Source organism: Cetorhinus maximus, chromosome 2 (genome assembly GCF_964194155.1).
Source record: "Cetorhinus maximus chromosome 2, sCetMax3.hap1.1, whole genome shotgun sequence".
NCBI lineage: Eukaryota > Metazoa > Chordata > Chondrichthyes > Lamniformes > Cetorhinidae > Cetorhinus > Cetorhinus maximus.
Window position 1 is genome coordinate 63,447,321 of NC_135880.1, and position 18,720 is coordinate 63,466,040.

General features: G+C 47.1%; 1 protein-coding gene across 1 annotated transcript in view; it reads right to left on the reverse strand.

The window, feature by feature from the left end:
- LOC144691166 (carnitine O-palmitoyltransferase 2, mitochondrial-like) overlaps nucleotides 1-16,196 on the reverse strand; it is a 30,820-nt gene extending 14,624 nt beyond the window's left edge. The window contains exons 1-2 of the mRNA XM_078559234.1: nucleotides 16,075-16,196; nucleotides 11,599-11,679 (exon numbers count right to left, since the gene is read on the reverse strand). Coding sequence (XP_078415360.1) covers nucleotides 11,599-11,679; nucleotides 16,075-16,196 — 203 coding nt within the window. The remainder of the gene's footprint in view (nucleotides 1-11,598; nucleotides 11,680-16,074) is intronic.
- Between the last annotated feature and the right edge of the window lie 2,524 nt (nucleotides 16,197-18,720).

The window sequence follows — 18,720 nt, forward strand, 5'->3', positions numbered from 1 at the left end:
GGTCAATTGGAATGGGTGGGGTTTTGGACAGCCAATGAGCTGGTGGTGGCCAGCACTCTCCTGCAAGCGTGAAGGAGCCTTTAGACTCAACCAAAAGAGAATCTTAGTACACCTATGCTAACCTACACGTCTCTTTCTTTGATCCTGCAGGAGGAGTACATCAGGATCATGGAGCCTGGTGATTTAGCGGTATGCCTCATGGCGTACAAAGACCAGAGCAGAAGAAGAAGAGTGCGATGAAGGCGCCTGGCTTGGCAAAGGAAGGACCACCTCCCTCAAGAAGAAGGGGCGGGAGGGCCTGCTGTGCACACAGCTGCAGATCCACAGTGAGCCATCGCTCGTAGGTGCCTCGCTAGACCCAGGGTCAACAGATGGCGCTTGTCATTCCTACAGATGACCGAGAATTAGTGTCGCTGAAGACTATGCATGTCTAGGGAACTGGTCAGTCGCACATGCCAGGATTTGGCGCCATGGGGTCATGGAGGGCATCCACTGCCAGTTGCCATGAAAGCGGCCACAATGCTCAATTTTTACGTCAGTGGCTCCTAGCAGGGCTCCATAGCTGACCTCTGTGGGATCTCACAAGCCTCCATGCACAAATGTATCCAGGAGGTCATGGACGCCATCTTCACGAAGATGCATTTCGGCCAGGATCAGGAAAGCCAGGAAGCAAGAGCACTCGGATCTCTGGTTTTCCACAGGTGCAGGGTGCCACCGACTGCACTTGCATGGCGCTTAGATCTCTGTGGCAACAAGCAACCAACTATGCCAACCGCAAGGGCTTCCACTCGCTGAATGTTCAGCTAATGTGCAACCACCACAAACACATCCTACGGGTCTATGCACAATTCCCAGGGAGCATCCGCGACTCCGACATCCTTAGCAGGTTTCAGATCCCTGACATCTTACAGGGTCCAGAGAGACTGCAGTGTTGGCTCTTTGGGGACAAGGGCCACCCACAGAGCACATGGCTGATGATGCCTGTGCGGTGACCTCAGACTGCAGCAGAGCAATGGTATAATGAGGCTCATGCCCCAACCTGGACTTTGGTGGAGCAAGCGATAGGCAATTTGAAAATGAGGTTCCGCTGCCTCGACAGGTCAGGTAGAGCACTGCAAGACAGTCCCCAGAGGGCATCGCACATCATCGTCACTTGCTCCATAACCTGGTGCTGCAACGGGAGGAGAACCTAGCTGAGGAGGAGATGAAGGAGCTGCAAGTATCCTCCGATGAGGAGGTTGTTGAAGGGGTAACAGTGATGAGGTCCTCAAAGGTGAGGATGCGGCGATGAGGCCATTGCACTGGCCAGACAAGGTTCATGGAGGATGATGATGAGATGCAGTGAGGACAGTCCTGACATCCTCACCTTGCATCTGTGAACGTTTGACTCCTGTGTGCCCCAGAGACCTTAATAGTCACTAGATTCCAGGAGGATGATGACATGCAGAAAGGACATTCCATAGATCCTCAAATAGCTTCTGTGAATGTTTGACTCCTGTGTGGCTGATGGCAGCGCACATACCCTAAGTGCTCAGGCTCATGTCATGGAGACACAGCGAAGGCCTTAATAGTCCCTAGATTCCAGGAGGATGATGACACGCAGAGAGCACACTCCATAGATCTTCACATAGCCTCTGAGAATGTCTGACTCCTGTCTGGCTGAGGGCAGTTTGCTTGCATTCTGTGATCAGTGTCAGATCATGGAGATGTAGCTATGAAACTTGAAATGCAGTTGACCCTTTGTCTGCCTTTAGCATCTGACCCATTCAGAAGCACAGCATCAGTGGTCACAGATACTGAAAAGATGGGGGGCCAGCCCCACCTCAAAGGTGCTGAGAGAGCGAGAGAATGATGGAACTCTGTGATGCTGCCGATGTCATTCTGGCAGCAATGACAAGCACCGTTGAGGTGCAGGCATCAGTAATGTGTCCAGGGAGTGTGAGGCCAGATCATCACTTTGGTCTGAAGGTTACACACTGCACAGGGAAGAGGCTTTATCTTGTGCAGGAACCAAGGTTTCACATTTGAGCGACACAATCGACACTGCTTATCATAACAAGGAGCCAAAGGCAAGGAGACATTCTTGGGAGTTTATTTACAATAGTGAACAGTATGTACAAGTGATTAACACCCATACCCGGCTGTGCAACTGCATCTTCTTAGCCTTCCTAACCCTGCTGCTACGTCATGGTGCTCTCCTGATATCCACAGTGGAGGTGGAGGCAGCCTGCTGACGGCTATGCCCTGCCTGTGATGACCTTACCTGGTGTACTATGGAGGGCCAAGACCTGGAGGGCCCTGGCCTGCTTTTGGGGCCTGCTGTGCGGCAGAGGCACCCTCCTCAGCTTGTGGAGCTGGAGCTGCTGGGGTCACAGCAAGAGGGGATTCGGATGGGCCGGATACTCCTAGAGTCACCTGGGTAGATGGCCCCGGGGTATACACCTGCTGATGCCCATCCCTATGTGTACCCGAGGGCCCCTGGCTGACTCCTTGAAGAGATGGGGAAACCAAAGTGAGATTGAGCTGGCCTGCACCCCTCTTGCGTTGACACTGTTGGAGACCAGCTATGACGTCAACGGTGGAATTCAGCCTGTGCAGCAGTGCAGGACTGATGTCCTGGACCAAGGTCTCCAGGACTGCGGCCATCCTACCAGTGTTGACCATGGTGTGTTGGCATGCTGGCGCTATCACCTCAAACTGAAGGTGGATGGACTCCTCCATTGCTCCTTACAATCTGAGGAGTGCAACAGAAATCCCTTCCTGATGTTCCAGAGCTCCAGCAATTGGCCGAGCCCAGAGGTTCAGTAACTGACTTGGCTCAGCAGACCTCTGGCCTCCAGCAGTCCTCCAAGTGCCAGAAACCTGCCACTGCCTGCTGTGGATCAGACAGTGCGATGTGCTCGCCAGGTTGTTATCCTAAGGCTACTGTAGAACTAGGTCCCACCGAGACGTGTGTCTCTCCGCTGCTGGAAGGTGTGGGTGAGCGCTGTGATGGTCTTCAATTAGGGTGTCATCAGATTCTTCTTCCGAGGTTTCTTTGGGGCTTGAGTCGAGGACCTGGGTCATGGACCCCTCGGCTGCTTCCCAGATGTGTCTGCGAAAGCAAGGAAAGATAATTAGTGCATGGCAGGGGACAGGGGAACTGATTCACAGCATGGTTGTTTGATGGATGTTGCACTGCTGGATCAAAGAACAAAGAACAAAGAAAAGTACAGGCCCTCCAAGCCTGCGCCGATCATATTGCCCGTCAACTAAAACACTTTGCACTTCCGGGGTCCGTATCCCTCTATTCCCATCCTATTCATGTATTTGTCAAGCTGCCTCTTAAACACCACTATTGTACCTGCTTCTACCACCTCCTCTGGCAGCGAATTCCAGACACTTACTACCCTCCACGTAAAAAACTTGCCCCACACATCACCTTTATAGTTTTCTCCTCTCACCTTAAATCTATGTCCCCTAGTAATTGACTCTTCCACCCTGGGAAAAAGCTTCTGACTATCTACTCTGTCCATGCCACTCATAATTTCGTAAACTTCTATCAAGTCGCCCCTCAATCTCCGTCGCTCTAGTGAGAACAATCTGAGTTTCTCCAACCTTTCCTCATAGTTAATAACCTCCAGACCAGGCAGCATCCTGGTAAATCTCCTCTACACCCTCTCCAACACCTCCATATCCTTCTGGTTATGTGGTGACCAGAATTGCACGCAATATTCCAAGTGTGGCCTAACCAAGGTTCTATACAGCTGCAGCATGACTTCCCAGCTTTTATACTCAATACCCCTGCCAATGAAGGCAAGCATGCCAAATGCCTTCCTGACTACCTTATCCACCTGTGTTGCCACTTTCAGTGACCTGTGGACCTGTACACCCAGATCCCTCTGGCCGTCAATGCACTTAAGGGTTCTGCCATTTACTGTGTAATTCCTGCCTGTATTAGACCTTCCAAAATGCATTACCTCGCATTTGTCCGGATTAAACTCCATCTGCCATTTCTCCGCCCAAGTCTCCAACCGATCTATATCCTGTTGTATCCTTTGACAATCCTCTTCACTATCTGCAGCTCCTCCAACCTTGGTGCCGCCTGCAAACTTACTAATTAGCCCAGTTACATTTTCCTCCAAATCATTTATGTATACCACAAACAGCAAAGGTCCCAGCACTGATCCCTGCGGAACTCCACTAGTCACAGCTCTCCATTCAGAAAAGCACCCTTCCACTGCTACCCTCTGTCTTCTATGACCAAGCCAATTCTGTATCCATCCTGCCAGCTCACCTCTGATCCCATGTGACTTTACCTTCTGTACCAGTCTGCCATGAGGGACCTTGTCAAAGGCCTTACTGAAATCCATGTATATAAAATCCACTGCCCTTCCATCGTCGATCATCTTTGTTACTTCCTCGAAAAACTCGATCAAGTTAGTGAGACACGACCTCCCCTTCACAAAACCAGGCTGCCTCTCACTAATACGCCCATTTGCTTCCAAATGGTAGTAAATCCTGTCACAAAGAATCTTCTCCAGTAATTTCCCTACCACTGACGTAAGGCTCACCGGCCTGTAATTTCCTGGATTATCCCTGCTACCTTTCTTAAACAATGGAACAACATTGGCCATTCTCCAGTCCTCTGGGATCTCACCCGTAGCCAGTGAGGATACAAAGATTTCTGTCAAGGCCCCAGCAATCTCCTCCCTTGCCTCCCTCAGTACTCTGGGGTAGATCCCATCTGGCCCTGGGGACTTATCCACCTTAATATTCTTCAAGACGCCTAACACCTCTTTTTTGATCTCAACATGATCCAGGCTATCTACACACTCTTCCCTAGACAAATCAACCTGAGTCCTTCTCTTTTGGTGAATACTGATGAGAAGTATTCAATCAGTATCTCTCCCATTTCTTCTGGCTCCAGACACAGATTCCCACTCTGTCCCTGAGTGGGCCCACCCTTTCCCTGGCTACCCTCTTTCCCTTTACATATTTAAAAGGCCCTGGGATTTTCCTTAATCCTGGTTTCCAGTGACTTTTCATGACCCCTTTTAGCCCTCCTGACTCCTTGTTTAAGTTTCTTCCTACTTTCTTTGTATTCTCCACAGGCTTCATCTGTTCCCAGCCTTCTAGCCCTTATGAATGCTTCCCTTTTCTTTTTGACTAATCTCACAATATCCTTCGTTATCCAAGGTTCCTGAAACTTGCCATACTTATCCTTCATCCTAGCAGGAACATGCCAGTCCTGAATTCTTATGAACTGACGTTTGAAAGCCCCCCACATGTCAGTTGTTGATTTGCCCTCAAATATTCGCCTCCAGTCTAGAATCCTCAGTTCCTGCCTAATATTGTTATAATTAACCTTCCCCCAATTAAGCACCTTAACCCGAGGACTCCTGTTTTCCTTATCCACCAGTACCTTGAAACTTACTGAATTATGGTCACTTTTCCCGAAATGCTCTCCTACTGAAACTTTGACCACCTGGCCGGGTTCATTCCCTAATACCATATCCAGTATTGCCCCTTCCCTAGTTGGACTATCTACATATTGTCTCAGGAAGTCCTCCTGGATGCACCTTACAAATTCTGCACCATCCAAACCCCTAGCACTAAGTGATTCCCAGTCAATATAGGGAAAGTTAAAATCACCCACCACAACAACCCTATTGTTCTTACATCTTTCCAAAATTTGCCTACATAACTGTTCCTCAATCTCCCGCCAGCAATTGGGAGGCCTATAGTAAACCCCCAATATTGTGACTGCACCCTTCCTATTCCGGAGCTCTACCCATATTGTCTCGCTGCATGAGCCCAACGAGGTGTCCTCCTGTCGTACAGCTGTGATATTCCCCTTAACCAGCAGTGCAACTCCCCCACCTCTTCTACATCCTGCCTGAAACATCTAAATCCTGGAACGTTTATCTGCCAATCCTGTCCATCCTTCAACCAACTCTCTGTAATAGCAATAACATCGTAGTCCCAAGTACTAATCCAAGCTCTAAGCTCGTCTGCCTTGCCTGTTATACTTCTCACATTGAAACAAATGCATTTCAGACCCCCAGTCCCACTATGTTCAGTAATTTCTCCCTGCCTGAATTAGTATTCCCTCCTCAATTGGTATAGCACTGCTGACCTCACTGTCAGCACAGAAGTTGTCCAGATCATCGCCAGCCAGTTGAATGACTCTATTTTCCATGTTTGTGAGGACCTTGATGTCAGGTATTATCCCAGCAGTCTGCGACCTCTTCCTCTTGTAGTGTGTCAACTTGTCTGTCATGAATACAGATAGAGAGAGTGTAAGCAGGATGCCTGCCAGGCCAGATGAGAAGGATGCCTGGCATGGGTGGGTGGTGAGTGGTGGCATGGATGAGATGAGGACACAGCCTGCAGGACAATTAAGGTGTGTGTGAGAAAGTGAATAGTGATGCCCCTTGAACCGGCAGTGAGTGAGATCCCCGTGGATGTGTGATTGGTTTGTGAGTGTGTGAGTTGAGAAGAGTAACTTACCCTGGCGGAACAGAGGACAGCATTCACCCTCTTTCAGCACTGGGTGGCTGTCTTCTTTTGCAGGGCATTGGTGCTGACCACCACTGCCACCGCCTCCCATGCTGGATGTGTGACCTTGCTTGCTGGTCTTTGCCCAAAGTGGGGGTAGAGGACTTCATGGTGGGCCTCCACTGCATCCAGTAGATGCCTGAGGGAGGTGTCGCTAAATTTGTGGGTGGCATCTTCTTTCCTTTGGCAGCCATTACTTTGCAGCAGCTTCCGATCCTTTAAAGAGTGTTAGCTCTGTGCAGGGACACCCTTTAAATATGGCGCCAGGATTACTAATGGCCTGAGGTGATGACGGGGCGGGTGAATCAGAGGCCACCCCACCAGCGATCATAGTTCTCCCAGGGCAAGGTAATGAAGTGATGGCTATAACCAGTCAAGCCCCATACCATGGGGTACCTGACACCTGTCCGGGTCACGGTTAAGGACAGCGAAGGAGGAGCACCAATGGATCGGACCATCTTCATCAAGCGGATCCTGTTGAAGGCATGTGGATTTGAAACGGAGGAGATTTACTCCCTGCAAGACTTCCCCAGTGCTGGATATTTCGACGTGACGTTCAAGTGAGTGGCAGCTTGCGTGAAGTTCCTGAAGGTGTTCGAGGAGAAGAGAGACCTGCCGGAGATCAAGATCCTGATGGTGGAGCCGCTCTTTGCTCTGCCGTCGCAACGGGACCATGTGGTGATGGTGCATCTCTACAACCCCTACGTCCCTGTCACCGACGTGCTCACCTTCCTTGCCAGGTACGTCGACAAGGTTGGGAGCTGCACCAAAGTTAGAGACGCCTTCGGGATTTGGACATGCAAATGCCAGGTTAAGGTCATGCTCAAGACCGATGGTAAGGGAGCCATCTTCCACCCTCCTTCCAGCTTCGCTATCGGGGGAAGCCGTGGCTACCTTGTCTACGCTGGGCAACCCAAACTTTGTAGCTCATGCGGCAAGTCTGGTCATGTGGCAGCCAACTGCAGTGCCGCCCTCTGCAAGAACTGCAAACAGGAAGGGCACCAGACAAAGGACTGCAAACAGACTAAGTGCTGCAACCTGTATGGCGAGGCAGGCCACCTCTACAGGACCTGCCCCAAACGCAGCCTCACTTATGCACAGGCAGCCAAAGCCAACGAGGGGGAAGCAGAGGAAATGCTTCATGTCACTACAACCAAGGACACTTGCAACACTCCAACCACCATGGCCCCCAGTGAGAACAACGGGACAAAGGAGGACAGGGAGCGAGACAAGGTGGAGGAAAAGATTGAGGCAGCAGACAGCCAATCAACAGCACTGCCCCCTGAACCTCCCACTCTTCAGGAGAGCGAATCAATGGAGGAGGAGCCAGCAGTGGAAAATCAGCAGGGGGAGTGGCAGCTGGTGAAGAGAGCCAAAAGGAAGAAGGGACTAAGAAGGGACCAAGCCACTTCCCAGACAAGTGGCAAGAGGCGTCTCCCATCCAACACGGATGACAAGGGCAGCTGCTCTTCGGACGAAGAAGTGCCAGAGCGGCACCCACAGAAGAAGCGGCAAAGCTCTAGGGAGTTGGAGGACGAGACACCCGAGCTCCAGAACATTGGAGACAATGAGGAGACCAGCGCACCCCAACTTTGCCCACAACCTGAAGAGGCCAGCGCCCCCCAGCCCCAGGAATCTGGGAGCAGTGAGGCGCTCAGCGCACCCCAGCTCCGGGAAGCCGGGAGCAGCAACGCCCCAGAGGGGGAGAGGATTGGAGAAGCTTCTCCAACAAAGGACATTTCAAATCCCGTTCTCTGCACGAACCCCCAGATGCCATCTGAGCGGAACATCTCCAATGGGGTGGTTCAGGACAGTTTCCTCAGCCCATCCAAAGTGAGGCAATTTCTGCACACTATGGCTATGAAGGAGCAGACCAAAGGTCTGGGACTCTCAGAGACAACAGTTTTGGAAAGAGAATAAATGCTTTAAAATGGGGGGTTCTCCCAGGACCGAGGGACTGGGAACTGTTTAGAGCCCCCCAGGCTGTACAGCTCAAAATGAATGTCTGCAAATGATTGTAATATTCATTGATTGTATTGATGCACCTCGTGATACATGTTGTAAAAGTTGAACCTGATTGTACTTTTGTGATGGTGATTTTGAAATGATTTGGAATGTTCTTGAAGATATTTTATGAATAAAGTGCAAGGCCACTCATTGGCCATCAAGCTTCAAGAGCCCACATTCCACCCCTAATTGGACAGGGAACCTATCTCCATGCCAATTAAGGAGGGAGTGGCGCTGGTCAAATTCCATAGAGTGACTCTTCCCCACCCCCGGGATGGGATAGGGACCCAGAAATGGCTCCTGCTCCTGTTTCCTGCACCAAGGTGAAAATTCAACCTTAGGAGTCAATTTCATAAGTTTTTCAGAAGTCAAAATAGAAAATGCTGGAAAAACTCAGCAGGTCTGGAAACATCAGTGGAGAGAGAAAAAGAGTTAATGTTTTAAGTCCGTATGACTCCTCATCAGAGCTAAAGAGAGGTAGAAATGTGATGGATTTTATACTTTTGAAGAGAGGGGGTGGGGCAGGTGGTGCAAAATAGAAGGTCGGGGTAAGTGGGAGCTGAGGGGAGATTTGACAAAGATGTTATGGACACAAGACAAAGGGAGTGGTAATGAAAGTGTTAAAGACTAAAGGTGCTAATAATTGCATAAAAGTAAGGTAGCAGAATGCATTAATAGCAGAACAAGGGTCAATGCTTTCTGAAAGCAAAACATTAGAACAAGTTACAGACTGGCCCTTGTGGGGAAAGGAGGTTGGGGGAAAAAAATTTTAAATGATCAAAATGGAGGACAGAGTTCGTGGTCTGAAGTTGTTGAACTCAATGTTAAGTCCGGAAGGCTGTAAAGTGCCTAATTGGAAAATGAGGTGCTGTTTCCCCAGTTTGCATTGAGGATTTGAGGTGATGGACGAGTAGAACAGGGTGTCATGGAGGGAATGATCCCTACGAAATGCTGACAAGGGTGGTGAGGGGAAGATGTGTTCGATAGGCTGGAGTTGACGGAAATTACAGGGGACGATCCTTTGAATGCAGAGGCTGGTGGGGTGAAACGTGACGGCAAGGGGAACCCTATCCTAATTCTGGGAGGGAGGGGAAGAGGTGAGGCCAGAGGTGTGGGAGATGCATCAGACACAGTTGAGAGCCCTGTCAACCATACTAGGGGGGAAACCTTGACTCAGGAAAAAAGAAGACATGCCAGGAGGTAGCATCATTGGAACAGATGCAACAGAGGTGGAGGAACTGGGAGAATGGGATGGAGCCCTTACAAGAAGCAGGGTGTGAGAACGTGTAGTCAAGGTAGCTGTGGGAGTCAGTGGGCTTGTAATGAATATTGGTAGAGAGCCTATCACCAGAAATGGAGACAGAGAGGTCAAGAAAGGGAAGGGAAGTGTTGGAGATGGACCATGTGAAGGCGAGAGAGGGGTGGAAATTGGAAGCAAGATTGATTAATTTTTTCAGCTCTAGACTACAGCAGGAAGTTGACCATAAGTTGATCATCCTTAATATGAAGAATGCTTCTCGATATCAGTGCTCACTTTGCCTCTTACCAGGTTGAACCTGTGTCTCCTTGTTCTACTCATGCAGTTCAGTTTGAAGAAACTTTCTGGATTTACCTTTCTCATATTATTTGCATTAATAGCATACGGTTTGAGGTATTAGAACACAAATACATTTTTTTTAACCAATGGCTATCACAGTCATATAGAGAAATTGAAATGCCAAGATTTGGTCAGAATTAGAACTGCTAAATTGTAATACACCAGGAATTCATTTCCAGTATCAGTGTAACTGGTTAATTCTCACTGAAATGTCTTTCTATGGAACTCAATTAATTGTCGGAGCAAAAGCTGTGCAACAAGCTACTTGAGCAACATCGTATGTGTGCGTGTGTGTACGCGCGCGCTCATGTGTGTTTGTCTATCTGCACCCTGTAAATACAGAGCTCTCATGGACTGAAGCAGATCAATAACTGGCTCACCATCACCTTCTCAAGGGCCATGAACAAATATAAGTAAAGGACCAGAACATATTTCCACCAGTGAATGCAAAAATGATGGAAGTATGCTGCAATTGTTGTTGGAATGAGGAAATTTGAATACTTGTGAATTATTATTCCAAATCTTGACTACATTCTATCAACTTGCAATTATTTGCTAATAATGCAGTAATACATGTACTTGATTTCTGTCCAATATTGAATCTATGGCTGTATTAATAAATGGGACAATTTTTTTGGTACAGGAAAGGTGAATTATATTTAAATAGGATTAAAAAAGAAAGAATGCATATTTATATAGCATCTTTCAGGTTATTAAGACACCTCAAAAGGTTCACAGCTAATGCATTACAAGGGACAAGGAGATTCACTGTTTATTTAAAGGATAGAATTAAGGGGTTAAAATTTGGTATGTGTTTTACCTATTTTTTGAGTGTAAAAGCGGCGTAACATGTACCAATTTCTGGGTGGGGGTCCCAGCGTTTGATATGTGGTGGTGACATGGTCACAATGTCATGGTCAGTGGACGAGCCAGGAGTGTTCCTCCTAGCTTGACAAAAATACTGTAACCCACTGCCAGCCCATTCTTGCCTACCTTCCAGATTTAGCTCTGACCTTCACCCAGCTATAACCTACTGGCTGGCTCAGTGTAGTAGCTGGCAGATTTTCTGTCCTCCCATTACTGGTGAGCTAAGCAGAGCATCCATTTGGCGTCCATAACTTGTAGCTCTCAAATTCCCTTAACATCTTAAACAGTTCAATCAGGACACTCCTCAATCTTCTACACTCAAGTGAACACAAGCCAAGTTTATACAACCAGTCCTCTTAATTTAATCCTTGAGGATTGAAATTGTAAACTATTGCTACTTCCTATGTAGTTGGGCACTTTGTAAATTGATATTTATGCTGTTTTTGTTGTGCCTGATCATTATATGTAGGCTGTGATTTATTAATTATATTCTATCTGTTAATTCTCTATCCCTTGATACATTTGGATCATTGCAATATATTTTTAAGGTAATATACATAAAGTTTCATGTGCTGCACAGCTCCTACCTGTAGTTGTCGTCTTCCAGTAGTGGCCTCTGAGCAGCCAAATAACGGCGAATGCTATCTTCAAGTTTAGGAATAGGCAACCTACAGAAAGATATTGTTAACTTTTATTTATACTTGTTTAACTTCATTTTTCATAATTGTGATGCATGTAGTAGACAACTTACAATTAGATTAGATCTATAGTGTACAATAGCAATAAGTTTCATTTCAACACTGACCTTAATGTAGTAAATGCCCCAGGAACCCTTCACAGAAGCATACTCAGACAACATTTTACACCAAGCTGCTTAAGGCAATTTGAGGACAAGTACCCAAAAGCATAGTCAAAGAGGTAGGTTTTAAGGAGCATCTGGAAAGAGGAGAGAGAGGTAGAAAGGAGAAGTGGTTTAGGGAGGGAATTTCAGAGCTTAGGGCCTGGGTAGCTGGAGGTACAGCTGTCAATGGTGGAATGGTGAACATTGGGGCTGTGCAAGAGGCCAGGATTGAGGAAGCACATATATCCCTGAGGGCTTGAAAAGGATATAGAGGGACAAAAGCCATGGAAGGATTTGATAACAGTGACCATGTTAAAATTGAGGCATTGTCAGATGAGGAACCCATGTAGGTTCGCGAGCTTAGGGGCGGTGGTTGAATGGAATCTGGTGTGACTTAGGATATGGCAGCTGAGTTCATGGAGGGTCAAGTTCAGAACAGTGTGCTGCAATTAACTGAACTGTGAAACACTGCCTCACAGATCATTGCACATAAACAAATCAAGAATCAATGCACTGAATTCAGAGAACATTCTCTCTGGCTGTATATTCTTTTCATAAATTGCTGATTTGTTAAAATGACCTCCTCCCTCCTTTGAGCTGAATGATCTAATCCTACGGCCCAGCAAGTGTTCCAGCTGAATTAATTCTCATCCTTGTACCATTTAGTTTGCCATGTTGAGGTCAGACTGAATTCAGCTCTGAACAAGTTTCTGCCTGCATCAATTTGAGTTCCAGGAAGAGTGAGCTGTAAGCAGACTCCACACAATATCATTCTTCCCATATGCTGGATATATTGTGGTGGAGGAGGATCAGTGGGAAGTCCAAAAGTGTAGGGAATAAGAGTCAACAAGTTGCAGCTGCTGCATCACAATTGAAATGGAATACTTACATAACAGAAACCTGTAGGGACTGTCAAATATCTGCAACATACTAGTTGTGCCCCAGTAAAGGTGATCATTGGCCTCAGTTTATTTGTCATTTGGACCTTCCAGGCACTTACAAAACACATCAGGAATCAACAACTTTTCCAATCAAGGTTCTGTATCACCATGCATCCGACAGGACTGAAGGTGTTGTATCTGAATGCACGCAGTATACGAAATAAGGTAAATGAGCTTGTGGCGCAGATTGAAATTGGCAGGTATGATGTGGTGGGCATCACGGAGACATGGCTGCAAGGGGATCAGGACTGGGAGCTAAATATCCAAGGATATACATCCTGTCGAAAAGATAGGCAGGTTGGCAGAGGGGGTGGGGTTGCTTTATTAGTAAGAAATGAAGTTAAATCGATAGCAAGAAATGACGTAGGGTCAGATAATGTAGAATATGTGTGGGTAGAGTTGAGGAACTGCAAAAGTAAAAAAACCATAATGGGAGTTATGTACAAGCCTCCGAACAGTAGTCAGGATGTGGGGCACAAGATACACCAGGAGGTAGAAAAGGCGTGCAAGAAAGGCAAGGTTACAATGATCATGGGGGATTTCAATATGCAGGTAGACTGGGGAAATCAGTTTGGTAGTGGATCCCAAGAAAAGGAATTTGTGGAATGTCTACGAGATGGCTTTTTGGAGCAGCTTGTGGTGGAGCCCACTAGGAACAGGCAATTCTAGGTTTAGTGATGTGTAATGAGGCAGATTTGATAAGGGAGCTTAAGGTGAAGGAACCCTTAGGAGGAAGTGACCATAATATGATAGAATTTACCCTGCAATTTGAGAGGAAAAAGCTGGAATCAGATGTAACGGTATTACAGTTGAATAAAGGCAACTACAGAGGCATGAGGGAGGAGCTATCCAGAATTGACTGGGAGATGAGCCTAGCAGGAAAGACAGTGGAACAGCAATGGCAGGAGTATCTGGGAGTAATTTGGGAGACACAGCAAAAATTCATCCCTAGGAAGAAGAGGCATACTAAAGGGAGGACGAGGCAACCATGGCTGTCAAGGGAAGTCAGGGACAGCATAAAAGCTAAAGAGAAAGCATACAATGAGGCAAAGAACAGTGGGAAACCAGGGGATTGGGAAGCCTACAAAAACCAACAGAGGACAACTAAAAAAGAAATAAGGAGGGAGAAGATTAAATATGAGGGTAAACTAGCCAGTAATATAAAAGAAGATTGCAAGAGTTTTTTTAGATATATAAAGGGTCAGAGAGAGGCAAAAGTGGACATTGGGCCGCTGGAAAATGATGCTGGAGAAGTAGTAGTGGGGAACAAAGAAATGGCGGAAGAACTGAATAAGTACTTTGCGTCAGTCTTCACGGTGGAAGACATGAGTAACACCCCCAAAGTTCAAGAGAATCGGGGGGCAGAGGTGAGTATGGTGGCCATTACCAAGGAGCAGGTGCTAGGAAAACTGAGAGGTTTGAAGGTGGATAAATCACCTGGACCAGATGGATTACACCCCAGAGTTCTGAAGGAGATAGCTGAAGAGATAATGGAGGCATTAGTGGTGATCTTTAAGGAATCACTGGAGTCAGGGAGGGTCCCAGAGGACTGGAAAATCGCTAATGTAACCGCCCTATTTAAGAAGGGAGTGAGGCAAAAGACGGGAAATTACAGGCCGATTAGCCTGACCTCGGTCGTTGGTAAGATTTTAGAGTCCATTATTAAGGATGAGATTTCAGAATACTTGGAAGTGCATGGTAAAATAGGGCAAAGTCAGCATGGTTTCATCAAGGGGAGGTCATGCCTGACAAATCTGTTAGAATTCTTTGAGGAGGTAACAAGTAGGTTAGACAAAGGAGAGCCAATGGATGTTATCTACTTGGACTTCCAGAAGGCCTTTGACAAGGTGCCGCACAGGAGGCTGCTCAGTAAGATAAGAGCCCATGGTGTTAGAGGCAAGGTACTTGCATGGATAGAAGATTGGCTGTCTGGCAGAAGGCAGAGAGTGGGGATAAGGGGGTCCTTCTCAGGATGGTGGCCGGTGACTAGTGGAGTTCCGCAGGGGTCAGTGTTGGGACCGCAACTTTTCACTTTATACATTAATGATTTAGATGAAGGAACTGAGGGCATCCTGGCTAAGTTTGCAGATGATACAAAGATAGGTGGAGGGACAAGTAATATTGAGGAGGCGGGGAGGCTGCAGAAGGATTTGGACAGGTTAGGAGAATGGGCAAAGAAGTGGCAGATGGAATACAATGTGGGGAAGTGTGAGGTCATGCACTTTGGTAGGAAGAATAGAGGCATAGACTATTTTCTAAATGGGGAGAGAATTCAGAAATCTGGAGTGCAGAGGGACTTGGGAGTCCTAGTCCAGGATTCTCTTAAGGTTAACTTGCAGGTTGAGACGGTAGTTAGGAAGGCAAATGCAATGTTGGCATTTATTTCGAGAGGACTAGAATATAAAAGCAGGGATGTGCTGCTGAGGCTTTATAAGGCTCTGGTCAGACCACATTTAGAATATTGTGAGCAATTTTGGGCCCCGTATCTCAGGAAGGATGTTCTGGCCCTGGAGAGGGTCCAGAGGAGGTTCACGAGAATGATCCCAGGAATGAAAGGCTTAACATATGAAGAACGTTTGAGGACTCTGGGTCTATACTCGATGGAGTTTAGAAGGATGAGGGAGGATCTGATTGAAACTTACAGAATACTGAAAGGCCTGGATAGAGTGGATGTGGGGAAGATGTTTCCATTAGTAGGGGAGACTAGAACCCGAGGGCACAGCCTCAGAATAAAGGGAAGACCTTTTAGAACAGAGATGAGGAGAAACTTCTTCAGCCAGAGAATGGTGAATCTATGGAATTCATTGCCACAGAAGGCTGTGGAGGCCAGGTCATTGAGTGTATTTAAGACGGAGATAGATAGGTTCTTGATTGGTAAGGGGATCAAAGGTTACGGGGAGAAGGTGGGAGAATGGGGATGAGAAACCTATCAGCCATGATTGAATGGTGGAGCAGACTAGATGGGCCGAATGGCCTAATTTCTGCTCCTATGTCTTACGGTCTTCTGGTCTTATGGTAATAAGAACCCACTATGCAAATCTTTGCTCATGAAAATGAATGCATCAGGGTTTTGTTGCCCACTTCTTCCATTGAACTCTGCAATTAGATAGACCCAGACCACATTCCAGTGTACTGTGCAATGAAGCAATACACTTTTCAGTATAATCCTGCTGTTGTAATAGCCTCTATTTGAAAGTAGACTCACTAAGCTATGTATCCCCAGAAACAACCACAGTAGGGCAATGGGGACCTTACATGGGCCTCTCCTTGAACCAACTCACCTCTTGTCAGCTAACACCACCAAGAAAACTGGGTATGTGGTAGCGATGCTCTCCTCTCCATTGCGGTTAAAAACCTGGTCATCAGGTGTGAGGCACTCTCGCTGTTGATGTACATGGTGCATGTCTGGCCCATTCCTTACTCCTGCGTGATGACGATCACCTGAGCCATCTTTCGCTTTATCTGGAGGTCTAAAATGGATCGTGTCCACAGGGATGCAATGTACAAGACTCTAGATAAAGGGGGAAAAAAGGTGCCCAACATCGCTCTCATCCTGATGACCACCTTTGTGTGCGGCTGCATCAAGCTGTGCATAGACCCTCAGTACGCAAACACCAAGTGCTATGTGCTGAGGTTCTACCTGTCCCTGGCGTTGCGAAGGATGGGTCTGGCCACGCTGCCGTGGAACGCTCCAAGTAGTTGGCCTGTACAATACCACCTGTCCCTCATGGAAATATTTATGCAGACAAACACCTTTGACCTCAATTCCATCAGGTAACGTCCTAAAGGCCATTGGAAAATGACGCTGGAGAAGTAGTAGTGGGGAACAAAGAAATGGCGGAAGAACTGAATAAGTACTTTGCGTCAGTCTTCACGGTGGAAGACATGAGTAACACCCCCAAAGTTCAAGAGAGTCGGGGGGCAGAGGTGAGTATGGTGGCCATTACCAAGGAGCAGGTGCTAGGAAAACTGAGAGGTTTGAAGGTGGATAAATCACCTGGACCAGATGGATTACACCCCAGAGTTCTGAAGGAGATAGCTGAAGAGATAATGGAGGCATTAGTGGTGATCTTTAAGGAATCACTGGAGTCAGGGAGGGTCCCAGAGGACTGGAAAATCGCTAATGTAACCGCCCTATTTAAGAAGGGAGTGAGGCAAAAGACGGGAAATTACAGGCCGATTAGCCTGACCTCGGTCGTTGGTAAGATTTTAGAGTCCATTATTAAGGATGAGATTTCAGAATACTTGGAAGTGCATGGTAAAATAGGGCAAAGTCAGCATGGTTTCATCAAGGGGAGGTCATGCCTGACAAATCTGTTAGAATTCTTTGAGGAGGTAACAAGTAGGTTAGACAAAGGAGAGCCAATGGATGTTATCTACTTGGACTTCCAGAAGGCCTTTGACAAGGTGCCGCACAGGAGGCTGTTCAGTAAGATAAGAGCCCATGGTGTTAGAGGCAAGGTACTAGCATGGATAGAAGATTGGCTGTCTGGCAGAAGGCAGAGAGTGGGGATAAGGGGGTCCTTCTCAGGATGGTGGCTGGTGACTAGTGGAGTTACGCAGGGGTCAGTGTTGGGACCGCAACTTTTCACTTTATACATTAATGATTTAGATGAAGGAACTGAGGGCATCCTGGCTAAGTTTGCAGATGATACAAAGATAGGTGGAGGGACAAGTAATATTGAGGAGGCGGGGAGGCTGCAGAAGGATTTGGACAGGTTAGGAGAATGGGCAAAGAAGTGGCAGATGGAATACAATGTGGGGAAGTGTGAGGTCATGCACTTTGGTAGGAAGAATAGAGGCATAGACTATTTTCTAAATGGGGAGAGAATTCAGATATCTGGAGTGCAAAGGGACTTGGGAGTCCTAGTCCAGGATTCTCTTAAGGTTAACTTGCAGGTTGAGACGGTAGTTAGGAAGGCAAATGCAATGTTGGCATTTATTTCGAGAGGACTAGAATATAAAAGCAGGGATGTGCTGCTGAGGCTTTATAAGGCTCTGGTCAGACCACATTTAGAATATTGTGAGCAATTTTGGGCCCCGTATCTCAGGAAGGATGTTCTGGCCCTGGAGAGGGCCCAGAGGAGGTTCACGAGAACGATCCAAGGAATTAAAGGCTTAACATATGAGGAACATTTGAGGACTCTGGTTCTATACTCAATGTAGTTTAGAAGGCTGAGGGAGGATCTGATTGAAACTTACAGAATACTGAAAGGCCTGGATAGAGTGGATGTGGGGAAGATGTTTCCATTAGTAAGAGAGACTAAGACCCCAGGGCACAGCCTCAGAATAAAGGGAAGACCTTTTAGAATAGAGATGAGGAGAAACTTCTTTAGCCAGAGAATGGTGAATCTATGGAATTCATTGCCACAGAAGGCTGTGGAGGCCAGGTCATCGAGTGTATTTAAGACTGAGATAAATAGGTTCTTAATTGGTAAGGGGATCAAAGGTTACGGGGAGAAGGCGGGAGAATGGGGTTGAGAAACTTATCAGCCATGATTGAATGGTGGAGCAGACTGGATGGGCCGAATGACTTAATTTCTGCTCCTATGTCTTATGGTCTTATGGTCTTTGATCTGCCCGAAACTTGTTGGTCTTCCAGTGCAAAGAGTTGTCCCCGCCCGAGTGTTGCAGACTGGCACATTCCAAGGTCCAGGACTATGTGCTGAGGGATGCACTAAAGGTTGGAGCAGCCGCCGCAAAGGCGCAATGGGGAAAGGTCGCTGTCAAAGAGTGCACCGAGGGGCTGTGAATTGTATAGACCCCTCGGGCTGTACGATTCACAATAAATGTATGTAGATACTAAATGTATCGTAATTGTATTGAAGCACCGCAGAATGCTACATGATGTATGTCGATAACTCCAAACCCATTGCACTGTCTGACTGCCTGTAATGACCATATTGAAATGACTGTAATGTTCATTG